This window comes from Triturus cristatus, chromosome 8 (genome assembly GCF_964204655.1).
Source record: "Triturus cristatus chromosome 8, aTriCri1.1, whole genome shotgun sequence".
Lineage (NCBI taxonomy): Eukaryota > Metazoa > Chordata > Amphibia > Caudata > Salamandridae > Triturus > Triturus cristatus.
The window spans coordinates 43,526,869-43,550,178 of NC_140591.1; the positions used below are offsets into that span (position 1 = coordinate 43,526,869).

The window sequence follows — 23,310 nt, forward strand, 5'->3', positions numbered from 1 at the left end:
TTCTAGCCCTCCAGTGGGCTCCAGGCGTGATGTGCAGCTTTCCCCAATTTAAACTGTCCACGCTGTTTTCACGGACACACAGTTGTGACCATGCAGAACTGCCAACATTTTCTAGGCAGGCGGTGCATCCTTCGTGGCTGAGGCCGCCACGTATTGTATTCACCAAAAGTGCCTCTCCAGACAAGGACGCTACTCCGTAGTCAGTTACGTTCAAACAGAACCTTTAATTTCGGAAAATTGCAAATTACGACTGTTTTCCCAAATCCCCGACGCGTTTCGAAGCTAACGAGCCTCTTCCTCATGGGGCAACAAATGGCAAAACACGGTACTGCCACAACTCTTTATACCCACAGTGCACGCAATCTCCAGTGATGCATGCTGGTAGTTGTCAGCCAATTCTTCCCCTCCATTAGGGTCCGTGTGTATTTTTGCCAAACACAGTTTTTTTTGTCGTTTTATTTTCATTTTCTAGCCCTCCAGTGGGCTCCAGGCGTGATGTGCAGCTTTCCCCAATTTAAACTGTCCACGCTGTTTTCACGGACACACAGTTGTGACCATGCAGAACTGCCAACATTTTCTAGGCAGGCGGTGCATCCTTCGTGGCTGAGGCCGCCACGTATTGTATTCACCAAAAGTGCCTCTCCAGACAAGGACGCTACTCCGTAGTCAGTTACGTTCAAACAGAACCTTTAATTTCGGAAAATTGCAAATTACGACTGTTTTCCCAAATCCCCGACGCGTTTCGAAGCTAACGAGCCTCTTCCTCATGGGGCAACAAATGGCAAAACACGGTACTGCCACAACTCTTTATACCCACAGTGCACGCAATCTCCAGTGATGCATGCTGGTAGTTGTCAGCCAATTCTTCCCCTCCATTAGGGTCCGTGTGTATTTTTGCCAAACACAGTTTTTTTTGTCGTTTTATTTTCATTTTCTAGCCCTCCAGTGGGCTCCAGGCGTGATGTGCAGCTTTCCCCAATTTAAACTGTCCACGCTGTTTTCACGGACACACAGTTGTGACCATGCAGAACTGCCAACATTTTCTAGGCAGGCGGTGCATCCTTCGTGGCTGAGGCCGCCACGTATTGTATTCACCAAAAGTGCCTCTCCAGACAAGGACGCTACTCCGTAGTCAGTTACGTTCAAACAGAACCTTTAATTTCGGAAAATTGCAAATTACGACTGTTTTCCCAAATCCCCGACGCGTTTCGAAGCTAACGAGCCTCTTCCTCATGGGGCAACAAATGGCAAAACACGGTACTGCCACAACTCTTTATACCCACAGTGCACGCAATCTCCAGTGATGCATGCTGGTAGTTGTCAGCCAATTCTTCCCCTCCATTAGGGTCCGTGTGTATTTTTGCCAAACACAGTTTTTTTTGTCGTTTTATTTTCATTTTCTAGCCCTCCAGTGGGCTCCAGGCGTGATGTGCAGCTTTCCCCAATTTAAACTGTCCACGCTGTTTTCACGGACACACAGTTGTGACCATGCAGAACTGCCAACATTTTCTAGGCAGGCGGTGCATCCTTCGTGGCTGAGGCCGCCACGTATTGTATTCACCAAAAGTGCCTCTCCAGACAAGGACGCTACTCCGTAGTCAGTTACGTTCAAACAGAACCTTTAATTTCGGAAAATTGCAAATTACGACTGTTTTCCCAAATCCCCGACGCGTTTCGAAGCTAACGAGCCTCTTCCTCATGGGGCAACAAATGGCAAAACACGGTACTGCCACAACTCTTTATACCCACAGTGCACGCAATCTCCAGTGATGCATGCTGGTAGTTGTCAGCCAATTCTTCCCCTCCATTAGGGTCCGTGTGTATTTTTGCCAAACACAGTTTTTTTTGTCGTTTTATTTTCATTTTCTAGCCCTCCAGTGGGCTCCAGGCGTGATGTGCAGCTTTCCCCAATTTAAACTGTCCACGCTGTTTTCACGGACACACAGTTGTGACCATGCAGAACTGCCAACATTTTCTAGGCAGGCGGTGCATCCTTCGTGGCTGAGGCCGCCACGTATTGTATTCACCAAAAGTGCCTCTCCAGACAAGGACGCTACTCCGTAGTCAGTTACGTTCAAACAGAACCTTTAATTTCGGAAAATTGCAAATTACGACTGTTTTCCCAAATCCCCGACGCGTTTCGAAGCTAACGAGCCTCTTCCTCATGGGGCAACAAATGGCAAAACACGGTACTGCCACAACTCTTTATACCCACAGTGCACGCAATCTCCAGTGATGCATGCTGGTAGTTGTCAGCCAATTCTTCCCCTCCATTAGGGTCCGTGTGTATTTTTGCCAAACACAGTTTTTTTTGTCGTTTTATTTTCATTTTCTAGCCCTCCAGTGGGCTCCAGGCGTGATGTGCAGCTTTCCCCAATTTAAACTGTCCACGCTGTTTTCACGGACACACAGTTGTGACCATGCAGAACTGCCAACATTTTCTAGGCAGGCGGTGCATCCTTCGTGGCTGAGGCCGCCACGTATTGTATTCACCAAAAGTGCCTCTCCAGACAACCTACGGAGTAGCGTCCTTGTCTGGAGAGGTACTTTTGGTGAATATATATATATATATATATATTCACTGAAAAAACCATAGGTTTCACACATGTTATAGTTAGCGGAAATTTTACTGATAAAAAACCAATGAAATTCCCCCGTTATAGTTAGTGCAGGCAACTATAACTCACGCGACCGCAATCCTCTGCTGATGCTAATACTGTATTTAGACACTTATTTGCCCATGTCTTCTTCCATAAATTTTTAGCTATACATATATTACAAATATTTTTTTTTCATAAAGACACATATGTCATCAGCAGAAGATTGCGGTCGCGTGAGTTATAGTTGCCTGCACTAACTATAACGGGGGAATTTCGTTGGTTTTTTATCAGTAAAATTTCCGCTAACTATAACATGTGTGAAACCTATGGTTTTTTCAGTGAATTTGCAAGGTTTTTTAAATGCTAATTCCTAACTATAACGTGTGTGAAACCTATGGTTTTTTCTGTGAATTTGTACGGTTTTTTAAATGCTAAGTTACTTTACGCCATTCGTGGCGTGCGCGCCCACTTAACGCAGTTCGTTCCGTGCGCGCACGGTGCGCTTCGCGCACGGTGCGCTTCGCACACCGAGCGTCCACGCAGTTAGTGCCGTGCCACGCACGGTGGGCACGCGGTGCGCTACGCGCACCGCGTGCCCACGTTACGCTAGATGGGCCATGTACGCACGATGCGCTTCGCGCACCGTGCGCACATGGAGGACATATGATGCACTTCGTTTTGAAAGGTAATATTTTACATTTTCACATGTGTTATAAGCCATGCACAAATGGTGCACTTCGGGCACCATTTGCACACGGGGTGGGGTGGGTGTGGATAAATTATTATTTTTTTTTTATTTTTTTACCGTACGCGTACGGTAAGCGTAATCGGCGAAATTAGCGAAAAAATTAAAATTCCGTTTTTGGCCTTGGGGGATCTTTGGGGACTCCCTCAACATGGCTAGGTGTTTTGAAGCTGTCCAAACAGCCCCTTTACATGTTTTTGTGCTTTGTATTTTAATCCACACTCTCAGTGCGAGAGAGAAAATGGCGGCCGCCGCTTCCTGGTTTCGGCCGATTCGAATGTTTACTAAGATCTAACAGCCAATCAGAATCGCGCTCACGCACGCCACCGTACGCGTACGGTAAGCGTACCGTAAGCGCACCGTAAGCTGGCGCAGATATATATATTGATTTAAAGGCTATTTTCTCAGAATCTACTGAACAGATTTACACCAAACCTACAAAAGGCACTTCCTTGACCTGGGGACTACCTCTCTGCCAAATTTCATTAAATTCTGTTCAGCCGTTCGGGCTGTAGCCCTGTCTAAAGGTCCTATGGAAAAATGCATGGGAAAAACGCGTTTTGGGACCCCCCTTTTATCTCAGCCCCCGCTTGACGAATCCCCCCGAGACTTTCAGGGTAGGAGCGGAGCGTAGCGCCCCACCTATTTTGAAAAATTTGCGAGGATTCGTCGACCGGCACCAAAGTTATTCAAAATAGAATGTTGCGGATTTCCTATGGAAACGTGGTCCTAACTATAACTACCTACTGGCGACCGCCAGTAGGTAATATATATATATATATATATATATATATTTTACGTGAATTTACAGAAGTCGGCCAAGAAATAGTACTCCTAGAAAATATTTGTGGATTGCATTTTACCATGAGCAAATATACACGTGTAGATTACGTCATGTGAAAATCTGACTGTTTCAAGTTTACCTTTCCGCCAACCACTTTTTTTCCAACCCTGGAAGAAGTTTTACGTCTGCCACTATCAGGAGTACATTTCCAGACTTTTTCAGTATTGGAAAAGATTAGAAAAGAGTTGGTGAAAACCCTTAAAACACATGCAAGTTAGTAGGTTTGCACAGACTCAAAAGAGGATTCCAACCCTTGAACTATTGCTTACCACTACCTTCAGACCCAGTATGTAGACCTGCAGAAAAGTAGCAACATAAGGGAATTGCTATTATTCAAACCCTACTATGTTACGAGCCCTGGCATAATTAGAGAGGCTATATCAGAACTCTTATAGAAGATTGCTGTCGGATTTTGTCGCCGCATTACATGGCACAAAAGGGACAAGTGGATTTTGTTACAGGACAAGCAGATTCATGAAGCAACCTGCCCCATGGACAAGTAGATATTTTAGTAAATTCCACACCCCTGGGCCTGTACAGGACGACATCAGGCCTAACACGGACTTGTATTGTCTTAGCGGGACGGATTACTTTGCACATAGACTCTGCTATGTCTTTGAGTTTTATTGCTCTTTCCACAGATGGAAACACTTTTCCCATCTGAGTGTTGGAGGATCAGTTTCAGTACATGAGTACAGCAGTCACCCTGGAATAGCGAAGGGTCAGGGACCTTAATAATGGTGCTGTGCTACACCGTTGTTCTGGGAATATGGACATATGGTTCACCTTACTCATCTCTATGACGGGATGACTTCACTACGAACTGCAGAATTATCCCTTCATCTTCCAGTCAGTCTTTTATTCCTTCTTGCACCTATTTGCAGGGCATAGACACTAGGTACATTTGGGGCAGTAAACTACCAAGTATCTCATACTAGTACATTTTGACTATATTTGAAGGGGCTCGGAGGTCCATGACTTAAGCCTTTACTACTGGGCAATGCAGATGATAGCATTAGGAGACTGGTTGTATGGATAGCAAATGCCCGGCGGTGCACCTTGAAATCAACAACTTAGAACAGCATGGTACCTTACACTTACTATAGAGCTGCCTTCCCCTCCCCATTCTCTACATCAAATAACTAATTTTCCCTTGCTATGCTGGTGTGAGGCACTGAAGCACAATAAATGGCTGTACAAAGCAAAGAAATGTCGGCTTTTCTGTGGTATGGGACTCAGTTGCGTTGGGTCACATGACTGGTAAGCTTTAAATCCTGGGATCTCATTGGGATGTCTCATTAGTGAGGTGTGATAACATGACCATATAAAATCTGTTGAGCACTCGCACAGACATACAACTTACACTGACCCCAGTTTTTCAGATACCTCCAGCTCCACCACACACTCTGCACATCATAAGGCTCGTAAGCATATCCCTGAGTTTAACCAAGGCTAAATTAGTGCTTAAACCTCTGGGATCGAAGGGCGTTGCTAGCCTGTATAGGTCCCTATGCAAGACTAGGGGAGTTTGGGAATGAAACCTATGTGAACTGGATTAGAAGGATTGTCAGGAGGCAAAGATGGCAGCATGGTCCCAGGCCATCCCCTTGAATTGCAGAGTAGTACAGTGCGATTCCCTGCACAGGACATCTTACAGACCCTATTAAGTATGAAGGAAAGGGCAGCAGCAGTAGCCTGGCTTACACCTAATACAAGACCGCCCAAGCTACATTTTACCATGTGATCTAATATTGTCCATGTATACCCTGGCCAGAATTGCACACAAGCCAAGTAACCTTGAACCTAAAGTTGCCGTTTTGGGCATAAAGGAGCCTGGTCCTCTTCCAGGCTACAAAGGATGCATGCAGAATTGGGAGTCTTGCTAGCCAAGCATATTGCACACCACTGATGTCATTCTGAACCTTCCTCTGCAGGTGAATGGCAGAGCGGCATTGATTATTGTGTGCCCACAAAGCAGGCGGTTTATAGTAGAGACTCTACAAAAAGAAATATAAGAAGATCTGGGGTCCATGGAATTCTCCTCATGGTGTAATGTAGATTTGCCTGTGGTCCTTTGGTTCTCCTGTACACTTTATTTTTATATCAACACGATTCAGGAGAGATGTTGTGACCAGGCTGGTCCATTTGCCTCAATTTCACTTGAATTATGTTTTTGTAATGTATTGCTATTAAATCCCAAATAAAAAGTGATATACAAACTGCAAACAAGTGTTGCACTGCAGGTAATAATACAACAAGTGTAAGAGAATCGTAAGATAATATGAAGATCGAGAATTTTGGGTAGAGTCCTTTTAAGCATTTTAGGAAAAGCGTATACGTCAACTGCACTTACTTGAAAAAGAAAGAGAGGCATCCAATTTTTCCAGTTCCGGATAGGTTTAGGACAGGAACAGTAGTTTTATTTACGAAGGATGTGAGGTGACTTCAAATATAACAGTAAAATGATATGACCAGAGAGCTGGAAGGACATTTAAAATGTGCACAAGGAAGTTGTTACTAAATAGGCGATCCAGGAAATGACCCTCTTAATGTGAGGGTTGTTGAGATTGAAGTTTGTCTGTCTATATTTAGAGTGGAGTAGATTTCAGACAGATGTGATGGGTTTTCAAGCCAAAAATAAAGCGTTGAAGAACAATAATGAGGTCTTTATTGATGACTCATTTTCAAAAGAAGTCTTGTAAATCATGTAGCTTGGAAATAGCAAAGTTTAGTTGGCGGTATGGTCCATGGAGCTTGGAAATTACAAAGTTTAGTTGGCTGTATGGTAGAATTTGTTTCACAGATTTATGGTTCCAGTTTAAAAAATTTGCCAGACCTTCCTGAAGTAGAGAGTCTGGGTATGAGGTGATCAGGATTTGAAGGTTATAACGGTGAGTAATAGCAACCCTGCCTCCCATATAATCTATTGGTTAATATGATTTTACAATTTTTCAGTATGCAGATGGTTTATTGGTGTTCGATTTTGTGACTAGACCAGCAAATCTAAAGATGCTTTCTCTGATAAACAGTTTTAAAAGAAAGGTGGTACCAGGTCATGTGCTGAGCAGATGATGGGGATAGTAAATCGGACCCAGTCACCTGAGAATGAGAGCAGATAGGGCCAGCGCTTGCAAATGTATGTAGTTACTCAGAAAAGTAAGAAAGAAAAGCCAGCTTGCCTCATAGGAAAGAGGCAGCATTTCTGGCAGTGATTAGTGGCATACAAGTGCAGACATGCTTGACTTTGCCACACCAGTGGCACTCCTTAGTAGCAGATGACCATATATGTGTTGTGGGCCTTCTGCACATGCTTAGTTCATGGTTCAGCTTCCTTTAATGATGTTTATGGAATATTGGAGGAATCGAAGAGAAGTGAGTCATTACTGGTTGTACAATGAGCAGCATTTCATTTTAGAGTGTAATGTGTGACATCTTCAAAAATACTGAGCATATTTTCTCAAACCCAAGGAAGGAATACAATTATGGATCCCACAGAGGGTTGCAGTATATGATAAAAGCTTCTGTTGACGCAACTACTAAGGATATATGTTTTTTAAAATCTACATTATTACTGCATTTGTTAGACTTGAATTTGCAATAATCTGTTTACGGCTTGTATATTAAAGCATCCATATAACCATGGATAAATCTAGTTTGAATGCAGTTTCTGTGCCACTGAGGCATGAGATTCTCAGGCTCAGTGTAATTGCCGTTGACACAGCGATTGCATTACAGATATCTTGGTTTCGGTGTAAGTCAGTTCTGTGTGTATCTGATCACGGGTAGCTTCAGGCCCGATTTAGAGTTTGGTGGAGAGAGGGTATTTAGCCGTAAAATTGACAGTGAACGCTTTTTCCCAAAACAACTGTCTCCCCCAAACCAACGGTCCTCCCAACCTATTTAGTCTAGAAAATTGACTCCTTTTTCTGAACAAAGCCCCCGTTGGCTTTTTTGTGGGAAAGCACCCTCAGGCGGCACAACAGAGTAGGGGCTGTCTGACGAAGGGCAGAACCACCCACCTTATTTAGGGTAAACAATGAGATTTTCTTTTCTCTTTGTTACCTGGCAGGATGAAAAAAACTGCATAATGACACCCACACAGATGGAAAAAAAGGCCCCTAGATGTGGCGTTGAATAGTGTTTTATTTTCAATACCAAACTCCCACTTTTTGAAAAACAAAAACTGTAGGACATTTTGGTGAATGACCATCAAAACCAATAGCAGGTGTCCACCAAATTGTAGTACCTTGATAGTAACTGTGTGGCCGGCAGTGATCTCAAAATTAGGCGGATGGTGATGCTGCCAATCACTAAATCAGGCCCTTAGCTCTGATCAATGGATTCAAAGGTATGTTTTTTTTTATATATATCCATGCTCTGCTAATTAGATCACATGTATCATTGTTTGAGTCTTAAACTGCGCCTTTGAGACCTTCAATCTGTCATACAAATATACATGGGAACATTAATCAAGGAGTTGTTTTATTTGTACTCTCTGACCTGAACTCTTTGTTCCTCTTCAGCCATTTTCATTGCAAATCCCAGAAAAGCAGGTGTGCCTTTCAGTTACAGTTGCCAGACTCAAGCTATGGAAATCTTTACCTTTATATCTCCAATTGATGCCCGATAACCTTGTTTGTACAAACCTTCTAAAAATGTAGCTATTTGTTAAATAAAACCTTAACCTCTGGCTGTGGCTTATTCACGGGTTGATCACATTGCCGTTTCCTTTGTTTAAATTCAGTTCATGCATGAAACATTATGCCCTAGGTAGATATGAACAACTGGGTACTGCCTTCCTGCATGAAGTGTGGTCACTCCCATTTACATACAGGTGCATGAGAGACGGTAAAGAGGTCTATTTGAAAGGTGAGGAATGCACTTCCACACCTGATCATTCTGTAGTCTGTAGGCACATTCAATTGCATGGCGCATGCAATGTGAATGCTCCTAATTTAGCTTGCGTCCTGAAAGGGATTCCAGTGCCAGCTATTATACCCTCTTTCACGCTGCTGGCTAACGGTAGTTATTTGCTTTTAAATAATGAGGCTTGCTGCGGGATGCTAGTGGGAATTCCCTACATAGTGATTGTATCACAGAGAGTAGTCTGCTGTAAGAATGTCCTTTTCCCACCCCCGCATGGGCGGCTAGATGTATCCATCTGGCCTTCCATTCCAACCTTGAAAGCGGAGTTCAACAAGATTTGCAGAATAAGGGCTCTATTGTCTCAGAAAGAAGTCGCACTGACTTCTTCGGGGGAAACATTTGTCCTTCACGTAGCAAATACGCGCACCGAGGTGCAAGCGCTTTTGAATACTGACCTCGCACTTCATTTTGGTGCCCTGATTCAAACTATCTTTAATGCCTCGTCAACAACGGGCTTGGCACATTTTTTCAAAATTGTGGGCTCCGGCCTCGTGACCTCCTTCCAAACTATTTTTGGTGTGATACCGGCATTTTTTCATTCAATTTTTTCCAGCGTCTTTGGCGGTCTCCCGTTGATTCTCGCCCTTGTGGCTGGGGTGCTGTTGTTGGTCTGCTTACTATGCACGCAGCTGCAAATACCTGAAAGTCGAGTGCTTTTAATATTGCAGACTGCATGCTTTACACACATTCGGAAGAAGAGCTTTCCCAGGAGCAGAGTACACCTGATCATGTGATGTGATTCCATTAAGCTGATCTTTACGGTATGGGGTTCCCCATTCAAGCCTAGAGACCGTCTACTAGTCTAATAATATTAGTTTACTAGCGAAAGGAAGGTGGCTGTATTCCACTGTCATTTATACTATGATTACTCCTTTCATTTTCTATGGTATTGTAACAATGCTGATGGTTTTGATTTTAATCATTTGTCTGCTTATGTTAGCCAAAGTACTGCATCTTAGGACACGTAGTTTATGAAATAAACTTTTAAACTTTACCGTGTCTCTGATTACTCTTGTTGTGGACTGATATGAGAATAATTACGAACAGGTATTGATTCCCACCATTCCTGAGAGTACTCTAAGTCGCTTGTTCTGGGTTGTCTATGCATTGGGACCTCCGAGATAGTACGGATAACGAATGGGACACTGATGCTGGTCGGATAGGGGTTCTGGGTTCTGAGGTGAGTTTTTGGTACACCACAATTCACTGAGGTCCTGGTTTCCTGCGCATAGTTCTGTGCATGAGCAGAATCCCTGCATCACTGGAAAACTGTAATTGATATTGCTGAGTTCCTCAAATAACTGGAGAGTTCTTTCTTTCAATTGCGTTGCCGAACCTGTTGCTACTGGACTGCTTAGAGCGAGCCCGTGCTGACTCCAGGGAAATCCCTGGTGGGACAAGGGTCGTTACACCGTCCCTTCAATCTCGACACCAACACCCTGGGAGAGGACTCCAACCCCCAGGGTGCAACACCTCTGTCACATCTGCTGCGAGTGAGGGGGAGGCGTGGTCATCGCGCATAATGCACTGCCTCTCCCCCTGTGGCGTGGGAGTTCTTTCTTGCAATTGTGTTGCCGAACCTGTTGCTACTGGACTGCTTAGAGCGAGCCCGTACTGACTCCAGAGGAATCCCTGGTGGGACAAGGGTCGTTACACCTTCCCTTCAATCTCGACGCCAACACCCTGGGAGAGGACTCCAACCCCCAGGGTGCAACACCTCTGTCACAGCTGCCGCGAGTGCGGGGGAGGCATCGTCATCGCGCATAAAGCGCTGCCTCTCCACTCGCGTGGGACACACGCAGGACAAAGCCCGGACCAAGGGCGGGCCCATCAGAGGCCGAAGGAGGCTGGGCTGGGCCACGTCATTTGGTTTTTGATTGTGGCAGGGCCTAACCGTCTTGCATGGAACTTCACTCCGATATACAGGCACACGATTTGAGACTTGACGATCAGAGAATTTGAGGTACGGGGTATCTGTACTATTGTTGTGTCAAAAATCTTCCTTGGGGACATGGCGCAGAAGCAATCAGCCAAAAGGAAAAACGCAAACGGGCCAAGGTGTGGTAGGGACTCTAGGCGCTTTCCTTCAAAGGGCTGAGTCAGTTCTTATTCACCAAATTGCTCTCACTGAGCGTAGACTCTCTTTAGAGCCCAAACCCCCTTCTTTACAGCCCGAAACCTCTGTTAACATTGATCCAGATGACCACTCTAATCCTGACCCCTCTGCTGGATCTCCCCTACCTCTAACTACTACTACTTCGCTTAATCAGGTCTCCGTGCCAAAGACAAGTGAAATAGTCAGTAGACCGAAAGTGTTCACTAGAGGCCAAAAAAGTAAGATCACTCAAGGGGATAGCTCTTTACCCCAGTCCAAGAAACAGAAAGGGCCGGGTCCTGGTAAACAACCCTATCCTTTACCTAAAAGAGGGCGCAGAGGCGTGGCAAGAGAGGTTGCTGAGGAAGGCGATGACTCAGTGGCCAATACTGCCTCTACCGTTAGGGAGTCCCCTCCATCATCCTTACCTTCCTTGCAGCTTAATGACAGCGAGGGGTTCTGGACCAAACTAGGTGACGTTGTATCAGCTTTATTGAATCCGCGGATGCAAAAGTTTTCTAGATTGGAAGCGGGCATTGACAAACTTGATAAGCTCGCAAGCGCTGTTTCTTTAGACCGGCAAAAGCAGCCAAGCCACAAGAACACTTATTCTCTTCAGCAAACTCAGGCTAGCTTAGGCAGCTTCAAAACTGCCCAGCCCATTGGGCCAAACTTTTGTTCAAATGATAAGTCCATAAATCCCGGCCCAGGCCCAGTAACGGCTCCCCTCATTGCTCCATCTAACAGCCAAGCTAACAATTGTACAGGGGTAACCTTAGCGGGGGCTACTGATCCAGCACATACCCAAAGTACCACCCAAGAACAGCTGCCAAATATTCAAAAAACATTTCTCCCTAATATGCTCAAACATGCACACGTTTAGGAAGTACGGCCCCTAAGGAATAAGGGATTCTATAAATCAGGGAGAGAACTATTAGGTACCGACACACTTCACCTACCTCCGGAATCAACACCCTATACTATAGTGCTTGCAAATGTTCCCAAATTGCCCCTGGGAGTGTTGGAACATTGGACAAATTTGAAAAACAAATAATTACACGAGTTAAATATGAGGACGCGGTTAGGAAATCCGCTCTTTTCAGAATTCAAAATGGTGAGACGGGTTAGTTGGGTAGGGAATTCGAACAAGTCTAAAGAAGGTGACTGTATAGTAGTTTCCTTCGGGTCACCCGACTTAGTTCATGCAATACTAGAAAGGGCAGGTAATTGGTCCATGGCACAAATGGGGATCAGCATCTTACCCCTTGGATATTTCTATAAACATCACCGTGCCGCACAATTACCACTTGGGGTGTATCTAGTGGGGGGGCAGAGGCAGCATGGATATGCTATTCCAGTTAATAATCATTTCGATGTCTTTAACCCTTTGGAAGATAACGATTGACTGACCCCCTTAACCCCATTGAATGGAGGAAGAGCTGAGAATATAGCCCTGCCAAGGGGTAACATGTCTGTATCTCAATCTAAAGTTTGTTCGGAAGCCACGGGGACCTTTGATTCTATGGAGATTGTAAGGGGATTTATCGAGAAACCTATCACTGACAGTCCATATACAGAGCTAAGGCACCTTCTGGATATACATATCAATGCATCTTCTGTAGATCCATCGAGCTCTGATAACTTATTAATCTTGGGGCTCCAGGGTGCCAACCTTCCTACTGAACCGGTAGCGGTGAATCTGCTGACTGTAGTTACTGAGGTGATAACTAATAACACAATTGGTACAGCCACATTTTTACTCCCGTTGCAGTGCTATTCGCCTCAATGCTCGTTCAAACCACTGATAATGCTCTACCAAGTAGTGCAGATACTCATGGGGGTGTCCGAATCGGTAGACACGAGGTAAATAATAGATTAACACTAATATCCTGGAACCTGGCGGGGATACATTCTAAGCTCCAAGATCCTGAATGGTTTACTGCCAGAGGAAACACTGATATCTGTGTTTTCCAAGAGACCTGGGCTGTAGACAAGGTGTACATAAACGGTTATACCACATATAGTGTGGATGCTATACCCCAAAAACGACCGGTAGGGCCAGTGGTGGACTGCTAATATTAGTTAAAAATACCCTAGCCTGTAGGTATAAGCAACTATTAATACATTTGTTTGACCTCATGGGCATTCAGCTTATTTTCTCGTCTGGTTTAACTCTGACCTTGTTTAATGTTTATGCCAGGTCAGAACCTTTTAGTAGCGAATCTTCGGTACTTTCACGGTTAGATATTATATAAAATTAAATTATAGTTGCGGGGGACTTTAATGCCGCTTTCGAACCCTCCGCCTTATTAAGCGTTTCGCTTGAGGAGGAGGATGAGATATGGGGCATTCCCAATCTGGTTGCTGGCAAATATGGCCAACGTTTTTCAAACGTCTCTTTACAGAGTGCCTCCCTAACTGCAGGAAGGAGTCTGAGGGCCTGCAACGGAAGAACTCCATCTGACCTAGGAAGACAGGCCACCTTTAAGAGGGGTGCTTACACAAGCATCATAGATTATATTTTTGTTGATGTTAGAATATGGTCCCTAGTGGAAGACATGACCTTCGAACCAAGGGCAGACAGTGATCATAATTCACTGTTACTAAAACTGAAGGGAAGGGACATGACAGGAATGCTCAATGTCAAACTTCTAAAATAGTAGAGCTGTGTACAACTAATAACCATAGAAGAGTTACATGGCCTAAAGTTCTAGCTGACTAGGACCTTTACAACAGAATATATAAGCTCTTCGTGGCCTCCTTAACCAATCTGTGCAGCCATAAGGGAAGCATTGATTTGCCCAAAAATTTTGTATGTTACTGTGGTACATACCGAGGTTTTTGAAGCCTTACAATCAGTCTTTTCCAAACATAGCCTTGGTGGAAGGCCTGTTAGTGCAAGGGATTGCAATTGGTTTAATGGCGACTGCAAGAGAGCTAAGAAGGCACTACAAATAGCAGTTAGAGAGCAAAAACTGGAATAAATAAATAAAATGTCTTAAAAGCTTTCTTATTTATCCCTATACATGCTGTAGATATCACCATTTAATGATAATGTCTTGATGTTAGTGTCAATTCATGCCGTAATCATTGGATTACACTTCAAGGTTTTGGTTTTAATCCATGTTGTCAGCAGAGTCATGTTTACCAATTTTTCCTCTGTTTCTTGCTGTGTGTCTGAGAGATCTGTAGTTTAATGATCAGTGTCCATTATATAATTTGTGTTGTGTACATTGTTAGCGAATGAGTAACAATGTGCTCTGGATCTCGTTACAAGGTTGCAAATGTTTTGGTTCATATATGAATAAAATTCTGTGGTCACTGGACTATTTTTATACTATTTCTGTGCTAATGCGCTGTGACTATCGCTTACAATTGTATTCCTGCCTCTTTTTACTTCTTATTCATCTAAGAAAACAAATTGAATATTTTTAATGCTGATATTTGTATTTCTTTGCTCATAAAAAGCTAATGCATATATTTTTTTTGTCCCATAAGTGAAAGAAATCCGGTTTAAAGCAATGGTCAAAGGGATATCGTGGACACCAGAAATTGCAGTTCAACTTTTGAGACACTAACCTCCTGAAAAGTACAAAACAGTTTTTTGAGACTTTATTCCACTAAAGAAGCTCTACAATTGTTACACATGTGCACTCCTTGTGCAATCAATGCAAAATTGGTAGCAGACACCAATGGAATGATGTGTCTGTTGAATGTGACATGGTACCTCACAACAAAGGAGTGAGGAGTATCTCATGAATATGTTTATATATTAACATTCGAAAGAACTCTAATCAATCAAATGACCTAAAAAGGAGAAAGGCCATTCAACTGTATAGAATGTAATAAATCTTTGCCAGCTAAAGTAACTAGGATAACAACAGAAAATGTATATATTGGACAGCCGCCATGGATGAATCTACTTATTGCTGTCTTCTGCATAACAGGCAACTCTAACAGCACATCAGAATATCGCTTCATGAGAAGCTAGCACAGAGCATTGCCATGTAAATAAACATTGAATATGAGAGGAGTGCAGAATGTGAGAAATGCCTATCTTTTAACAACTCATGTACTATACAGAAAGAATCACAACTGTGCACTAAATCTGCTTTAAAAATGCCAACTAATGCTGTAATATTGACTTTATACCGTCGAGAAAGTAAATAAGCGAGAGCTAGAATGAAGAAATTATGCCTCCACGCTAATTACTTAGCAGAACACCTATACACAGTGGGACTATCAGTAGAAGGGATTTACTTAATTTATTAAGGCAAAGACACTGGTGCACTTCATTTCAGTGCACAACCTAGCAGTTCTATTATTAATGCTAAGAATTTGAAATGTAGAGAGGTTATTTTTTTATATGTTTAGGTCAAATGTAGCTAACTTGAAAGTACTGACCTGGACAGACACAGGAGAAGCTACAAGCATTTGATCAATGTCTCTAGGATCTTATTACAAGGATGCAATTATTTAAACATAATGTGTGCCTAATGGGGGAGGTGCACAGATGCTCTAAATGTGACAGATTTCTATTTAAATACCCACCTGGAAAAACATCAAGGAGATCTCCGCATATTAAGACAAAATAAATCTGCAGTGTTTACCAAGACTTTTATTAGAAAAAGACATTTGATGGCAGGCAAACAAAGCCATACTGAAGAAAAAACATTTCAATGCCTTGAATGTAAAGGTATTATCGCAAATGACTCTCTCATTGGGCAAAGGTCAGGCTACACTGAACCAGGACCATATAAATGCAAAGAGTGTGAGCAGACGTGCCTCACAAAGGCACATCTGATGATAGGTCATAAAACTCATACTGGTGCGAAACCATGTGAATGTTTTGAATGTGACAAGGCTTTCAATCAGAAGGGTGAAGTAGTACCACATCACAAAAATCACAGTGGAGAGAAACCATATAAATGTTCTGAATGTGACAAGACTTTCACGCGAAAGAGTAATTTATCATCACATGAGAGAATTCACACTGGGGAAAAACCATACAGATGTTCTGAATGTAATAAGGCTTTCTGTCAAAAATCAAATCTGATAAGACATCAGAGAATACACACTGGCGAGAAACCTTATAAATGTTCTGAGTGTGTCAAGTGTTTCATTGGAAAGGGCCAGTTAATAATACATCAAAGAAATCACACCGGTGAGAAACCATATGAATGTTCTGAATGCCAAAAAGCTTTTAACGGAATAAGTGACCTATCCATACACCAGAGAACCCACACCGGTGAGAAACCATATAAATGTTCTGAATGTGACAAGACTTTCAAACAAAAGGGTGATTTATCATTACATCAGAGAATTCATACTGGGGAAAAACCATATAGATGTTCTGAATGTAATAAATCTTTCCGTCAAATATGTAATCTGATTAGACATCAGAGAACACACACTGGCGAGAAACCATATAAATGTTCTGAGTGTGACAAGTGTTTCATCTCAAAGAGCCAGCTAATAATACATCAAAGAAATCACACCGGCGAGAAACCATATAAATGTTTGGAATGTCAAAAAGCTTTTAAGGGAAGAGGTGAACTAACCAGTCACCAGAGAACACACACCGGTGAGAAACCCCATAAATGTTCTGAATGCCAAAAAGCTTTTAACAGACTAGATGAACTATCCATACACCAGAGAACTCACACCGGTGAGAAACCATATAAATGTTCTGAATGTGAGAAGGCTTTCAGTTCCAAAAAACAGTTAAGGAGACATCACATGTCTCACAGCGGTGAAACTCCTTACAAATGTTATGCGTGCGACAAGGGTTTCAAAAACAAACTTCATCTAATGCGACATCAGAATGATCACACTGAAAGAAAAACAGAATAAGTGTACTGATTGTTACTAGGCTTTCACAGAAAAATATGGGCGGTTATTACACCAGAGAAACAATATAAATGCTCTGAATGTGACAAGATTTTCATTCTGAAGGCTGGACTATTAGTACATCAGAGATATCACACTGGAGAGAACCCCTACAAATGTTCTGAATGTGACAAGTCATACATTCCAAAGAAAAGGCTGACAATACATCAGGGAACTCACAATGGAGAGAAACCTTATAAATGATCTGAATGTGATGAGACTCAGGCAAAATGATAATGTGTACGCCCATCAGATAATCCACACAGGGAGACACCTCATAATTGTACTGAAGGTGGCAAGGCTTACAAGAAAAAGAGTAATTTTTCAATTCATCAGAAAATCCCCACAGGGAGAAACCATATGTTCTGAATGTCACAAGGCTTTCATTAGCAAGAGAACGCTGATGATACATCATAGGATTCACAGTGGTGAGAAACTTTAAAAATGTTCATAGTGTTCGAAAGATTTCAAGCAAGAAGGTAGCCTGTCACATCTTATAAGCCACACTCCTTTACTACATGTGTAGATCCAGTGACAAATGAGACAATTTACAACAGAGAAACCATGTACATTTACTAAATGTGAAACGCTTTCAAGGAGAAGGATCATCTATCACTCCATCTGAGATGAGATAAAGGAAATAAATCATATTACTATACTAAGGCCTGATTACAAATCGTTATCCCCCCTAATAAATAATGATACCACAGGGTACGTAATTTATCAGGTGTGATAAATAACACCAATTATGAGTTTATGGGGAACATGCGGATTTTGGTGTTTAAAGCATTCAAATCCTCATGATACGCTAAATACCATATCTTTCTCCTGTTAAATTTGGCAGGTTTGACCTACCGAAATTTAACAAAGGTTGAGTTATTTAACGCATCCGATAAGTATTGGATGCGTTAAATTTCCTCAAACTCATAAATCTGACCCATGCATATACAGGGGTTAATATTACAAGCAGTATGGCAGTCACAGTAGACTGACATAATATAAATATCCTGAATGCAGCAAAATATTCATTACAGAGATATCACTAATAATACACAAGAGAACTCACACTAGTATGAAACCGTATGCATGTTCTAAGTGTGGCAAGACCGTCATGTGAAAGGGTCCTCTCTCATGGCTCAGAAAGTCTACAACAGGGAAACCCTTTAAATATTTTGCATTTTAACAAGAATTCCATTGAGAAATTATACCTGATACAGAGCAGATAGAGGCTTGGGTATTAAGGAACTTTGCATGGCTACAGGAAACCATCCTTCGTCTACAGAGTTACTGGTAACAACAGTGACCTACTGTACAGCGTCGTAAGATGAAAGTGCTGACTTCATCATTACATGTGGACAGCCAATTTACATTTTAAAACTATTATAGAAGACACCCAGGAATACATGCAGAATATCTGAATAACCATTTAAGCAACAGAGCAAGCAAAAGGAAACAAGACAAGTGGGTAGAACTTAACTTATAATGAAAAGTACAAGGTACTACAGAAACATCATACTGATTAAAACCGAGGCATAAACAGTTAAATGTGGTTATGAAAAGACAAAATAAAACCCAGAAATGATAGATGACTGGTAATATACCAGGTTAGTAGACTTCCTACTAGGTGATTTACCAAAGGTGTAGAGAAAAACTGAAAAATTAGAAAAATATATAATCTGCAATACAGGAAAGATACAGCAGATGGTGGGCACTTTACCAGATTCCAGTTTCGTCACCTATACTAGATTACAGTATGGCAGAAACACTGGGACCACGAGCTAGAGAAAATCATGCAATTACAGTTATTTCTAAACTGCTGTTTCACCACCACATTCGACATTTGAGCGATGTGAAATATATCACATAAAATGCATCTCTGTCCCTTAGAAATGCTTGAAACTGAGCTTCTCACTTCAAGGTTCTACATATATATTTGTGAACATGAATCAATTTGGGAGGCATTATTGGATCAACAGAAACCTTTAATTGGATCTGAAAAACAATCAAGCCATTGATGAAGTGACTCTTTTCTTTTGCACAGGGACAGCAACCAGATAGTGCGACTTAACTATGGCCCAGCGATAGACCAGCTAAGTGCTAAGGTGGAGAAGTGGATCTGCCTCCCGCTCTCTGTAGCGGGGCGCATAGCCATTATTAAAATGGTAGTCCTGCCTCAGTTTCTCTACTTATTCAATAAGCTTCCCATTCCATTAACAAATACGTTTTTTTCCAAAATATGCACAATATTGACATGCCTCACCGGGGGGGGCAAACAGGCCTGCATTGGTTGGAACACATTCATACTTCCACATGAACGCGGGTATTCGGGGTTCCAGATATGCAACTTTACTATCTAGTGGCGCAGTGTAGCTATTCACAACACTGGTATCATTCAGATGCCTGCATACCTTACGCAAAACCGGAGAGGGACTTAGTAGCCCCCACACTGATGGCAGCCCTACTTCTGATTGGGCGGCCGCAAGACCGGAATGACACACAGACCGTTTCCACTACATGCTGGGCATGGAAGAGACTTCTAAGGAAGTCAGGTGGCATGACAATTTATTTGTCAGCAATTGCGTTGATGGCAAATTTTGGGGTGCCTATCACTATGGAACTCCTGATTCAACGTACCCTCCACCGGTACCCATTGTGCACATTTGAAATCCTCTTCCCCGAGGGCCATGCATTCTCCCTAACAGAAGACCCACGGTTTCCAAATGCAACTTACATGGTTCAGTTTGCCCTGACTAAGCTTCAAGCAGTACTTAGGGACAAGATATCAACATATCCGCTTGAACCGGACAGCTTCACACCACTTACACTACTCATCACTGACACAGCGGTAAACCACCTCATATCCAGACTATATAGTGTATGCCTGGCACTTATGACAGCAGAGTGAGGGCAGCATGGGAAAGAGACTTGGGAAACCCACTTGCGGACAAGGTCTGACTAGAATGCTGCACGCAAACCAAATTAGTGTCCTGCAACCTCAGACATAAGACCTAAATTTCCATCGGAGGGCATAAACCATCCCAGCATTGATGGTTCACACAGGGAATACCCATTTCTCGAAATGCCCCAAATGTCTTTGCACATTTGTCTTGGGCCTGTGGTAAAATGACTCCATACTGGAATAGCATCTTTGCAGAACTTGCACAAATTGCACATTTTTACATAACACCTTCCCCATTGGTGTCACTACTGGGACATGTTGCAGATATACCTAAAACGTCCTAAAGATTTGTGGTGATAGAGCTACTACTAGCAATAAGAGCAATAGCCTTGCGCTGGGGTAGTAAACAAAGTCCTACACTGGAAAACTGGATCAAAAGTTTAATTTACTGTGACACAAATAGTGAACTAGTCACTGAATCAACAACCCCTTACATCCAGACAAAAGATATTTGGCAGCCCTTGCAGGACTACTTAAGGAAACTGGAAGCAAGAGCCGACACCCGACACTCAAACACACCACCAACACCTCAATTAACAGGGTTAGATACACTACAGGAAGCAGAAACTACACAGCACAAGTCACACAGAAACATTCTGATATTGCACTAACACATAACCCCCCCTCCACCCGCATTGTGTTACATGGACCCAGTCAGGGCACACTGCAGAATATAAATGAAAGATGTGATGCTCTTTTTGGGAATCTTGGGCATTCTATTACTGTACCATGAATTGCTCTGTATGTTTGACACCATGGACATTTAAGTATAAATAAAGTTATTTAAAAAAAAAGACCAAGCTCAAAGGTTGGTCTAATCATCAAAAGCTGGGGGCATGGAGCCAACAGTTTCATCTGAAACTAAAAAAGGATCATAGATCAAATTACGGGAAAACCTCTTTTCATTCTTATATTTAACGTTGCCCCCTGTTCTCACATTATTGAGGCCTGACTGACTAGTGCCATACCATGGAACTGTGTGGTACAGGATAACTTAAGGGTGCTTCTAATCATACCGTACACATGCTCAAATAATAGTGCCATGCAATGGGAAGTGTTTAGGCCTGGAAAGTGCTAGCCAAATTAATTATACAAGTGGAGCACCTCCCATTTCTGCCTGCGTCTTAAAACCATACCGTGTTGTTCCATAACGGTGCACCTGTCTTAGATCTCAACGTACTACAGCCCCACTTCTGAATTTATAGTCTTCCACTCTTAAGTTGTTGAACAAAAATGTATCATTCACTTCAAAGAGATTGGCTTGTATTGTCTAAAAACATACAAATAGAACCATAAATAAATATAGGTGGACGAGCCGGAAAAAAAGTGACTTTTCTTTTCAGTCCTTCGTTTGAATGGCCACTTCAGGGTCTGAGGCACACAGCGGGGAAAGATATCTGGGACAAAGAAATCTTAAACAAAGGGACAGATCTGTTTGTGGAAATGTTTATAAAATGAATCATTCCCTCTATTCATTCTTCCTGTGCGTGCTTGTTATTTTTTTTGAATCACTGCATTTTGACAGTTGTTTCTTTCAAGAGCTGCCATTTACACAATTGCAAAAAGACCAGCTCTCTTCTGAATATTTGTGTGTCGTTGCCATTAGAAGTAGTTAGTGTAATAAAATTGAATAGCCCATCTCAAGAGTGGGGAGGTGGCAGTAATACTTAAAGCACCCTCAGATGCATAACAAGATCCTTGTCCCAATATATTTTGTACTTTGTACATGCCTCCACCTTGGAAGCGGAGTGTAGGTCCTAGTTTACAGAGAAGGGTCTAAAGAGATACTGAAATCTATAGAATTGTTGCAGGTTATTTACTGGGTAGGAGGATGTTTATAATGATATCACGATCAGATGTAACTTTTTGCTACGTAAATTGTGCAACAAACATTTATTTAAACAATTGCAACAGCTTTTGAAAATTCTATATTTTTTTAACTTAGACTATTAGATTATATCACTGCATTAAGAGGTACTGATAGTTTAAACACATGAACTGAAATACAATCACGCCCCGTCTCTGCCTTGATGACAAGTAAATTATTGAAATAAAAGGCAAGCCCATTGTCACGTGTTCCCTATGTGTGGCCTAGAATCTTTATATAGATTGTACAACATTGTAGTGAATTAAATCAGCCACAAGAGAGGCTTATATACAGAGTGCTCGCTGAAATCATGTTTTGAAAGTGCTCTCTTATGTTCTAAAGAAAAAGAGAGGCTTGGCGAAATGAAATGTTCATCTAGGATCACCCAATCAAGCAAGAACGTTGCCATTCATCCCAGGTTTTATAGTTTGGCATTGCACACTTCAGCCAATAAATGGCTAAATAGTTCTGCTTTACATCAAAAGATTATTGCTTTGTCTTTCATTCTTGGCTCTTGAGGTTAGAGCATGGGTGGCAGGCAGAAGCCACTTAAAAGCTCAACTTGTTTTGGGCTCGTGGGTCCAAGCAGATCTTGAGCTGTGCAGGCAGCTGGCTCGAGCTTTCAGTGGTTTGCCCACCTCTAATCAAGACAGAAAATCAGATTGCGCTGCCATATGTCGCCAAAAAAGGAGCTTGAGATCTGCAACCTTGAATAGTAGCACACAGGATAACAAGTTTGTTACAACAGAATCTGCTAATTCTAACTGCCAAGTACCTCAGAGGGAAGGAGAATTAGGTGGCAGACTCTGAGCTGTAAATTCTCTACATCCCAGGATCTATGTATTACCGGAGTTGTATTTCAGGACATATGCCACAGATTCAGGAATTCTCAAATAGATCTCTTTGCCTCTTCTCACAATTCACATCTCGATAAATGTTGCTCTCTGCTTCCTACAAAGGGTACATGGGGTGTGAGCGCCATATCTGTTCTTTGGCCTCTTCTTCTTTATGCCTTCCCTCCTTTTTATTTAATTACTCGCCTGCTTCTCTACATTTCAGAGGGGTGCAGCAAAAGTGATTCTGGTGGTTCCATGCAGGCCCAAGAGATCTTGGTTCTCTTTTGCTCTGTCCATGGCACTCACACCCCCTGAAGGTTTCCTCTTGTTGCTTCTCCTGTTCTATCCCTGGGGTCTTTTCTTCTTCAAAATGTGCTTCCATCGGCATGGAGATTGAAAGGTGTGGTCTGTTAAACAAGGGTATTTCAGATCATTTAGCAGTTTCGATTCAGCAATCCAGACAACATTTCACTCTTAAGGTCTATTCCAAACGCTGAATGAAATTTCAAGACCTGTGTTCAGGGAAATCCGTCTTATCAGTAACATGTA

At 42.4% G+C, this 23,310-nt stretch overlaps 1 protein-coding gene across 2 annotated transcripts in view; it reads left to right on the forward strand.

The window, feature by feature from the left end:
- The window catches only part of LOC146799968 (uncharacterized), a 36,978-nt gene extending 14,961 nt beyond the window's left edge, over nucleotides 1–22,017 (forward strand). The window contains exons 1-2 of one of the 2 annotated variants that reach the window (XM_085620904.1): nucleotides 15,711–17,046; nucleotides 17,116–22,017. In XM_085620904.1, coding sequence (XP_085477030.1) covers nucleotides 15,849–17,046; nucleotides 17,116–17,303 — 1,386 coding nt within the window. In that variant the 5' untranslated portion in view covers nucleotides 15,711–15,848 and the 3' untranslated portion in view covers nucleotides 17,304–22,017. Of the gene's footprint in view, nucleotides 1–14,708 lie in introns of those variants that run through there. The other variant, XM_085620903.1, reaches the window with a different exon arrangement.
- The last annotated feature ends 1,293 nt before the right edge of the window (nucleotides 22,018–23,310 follow it).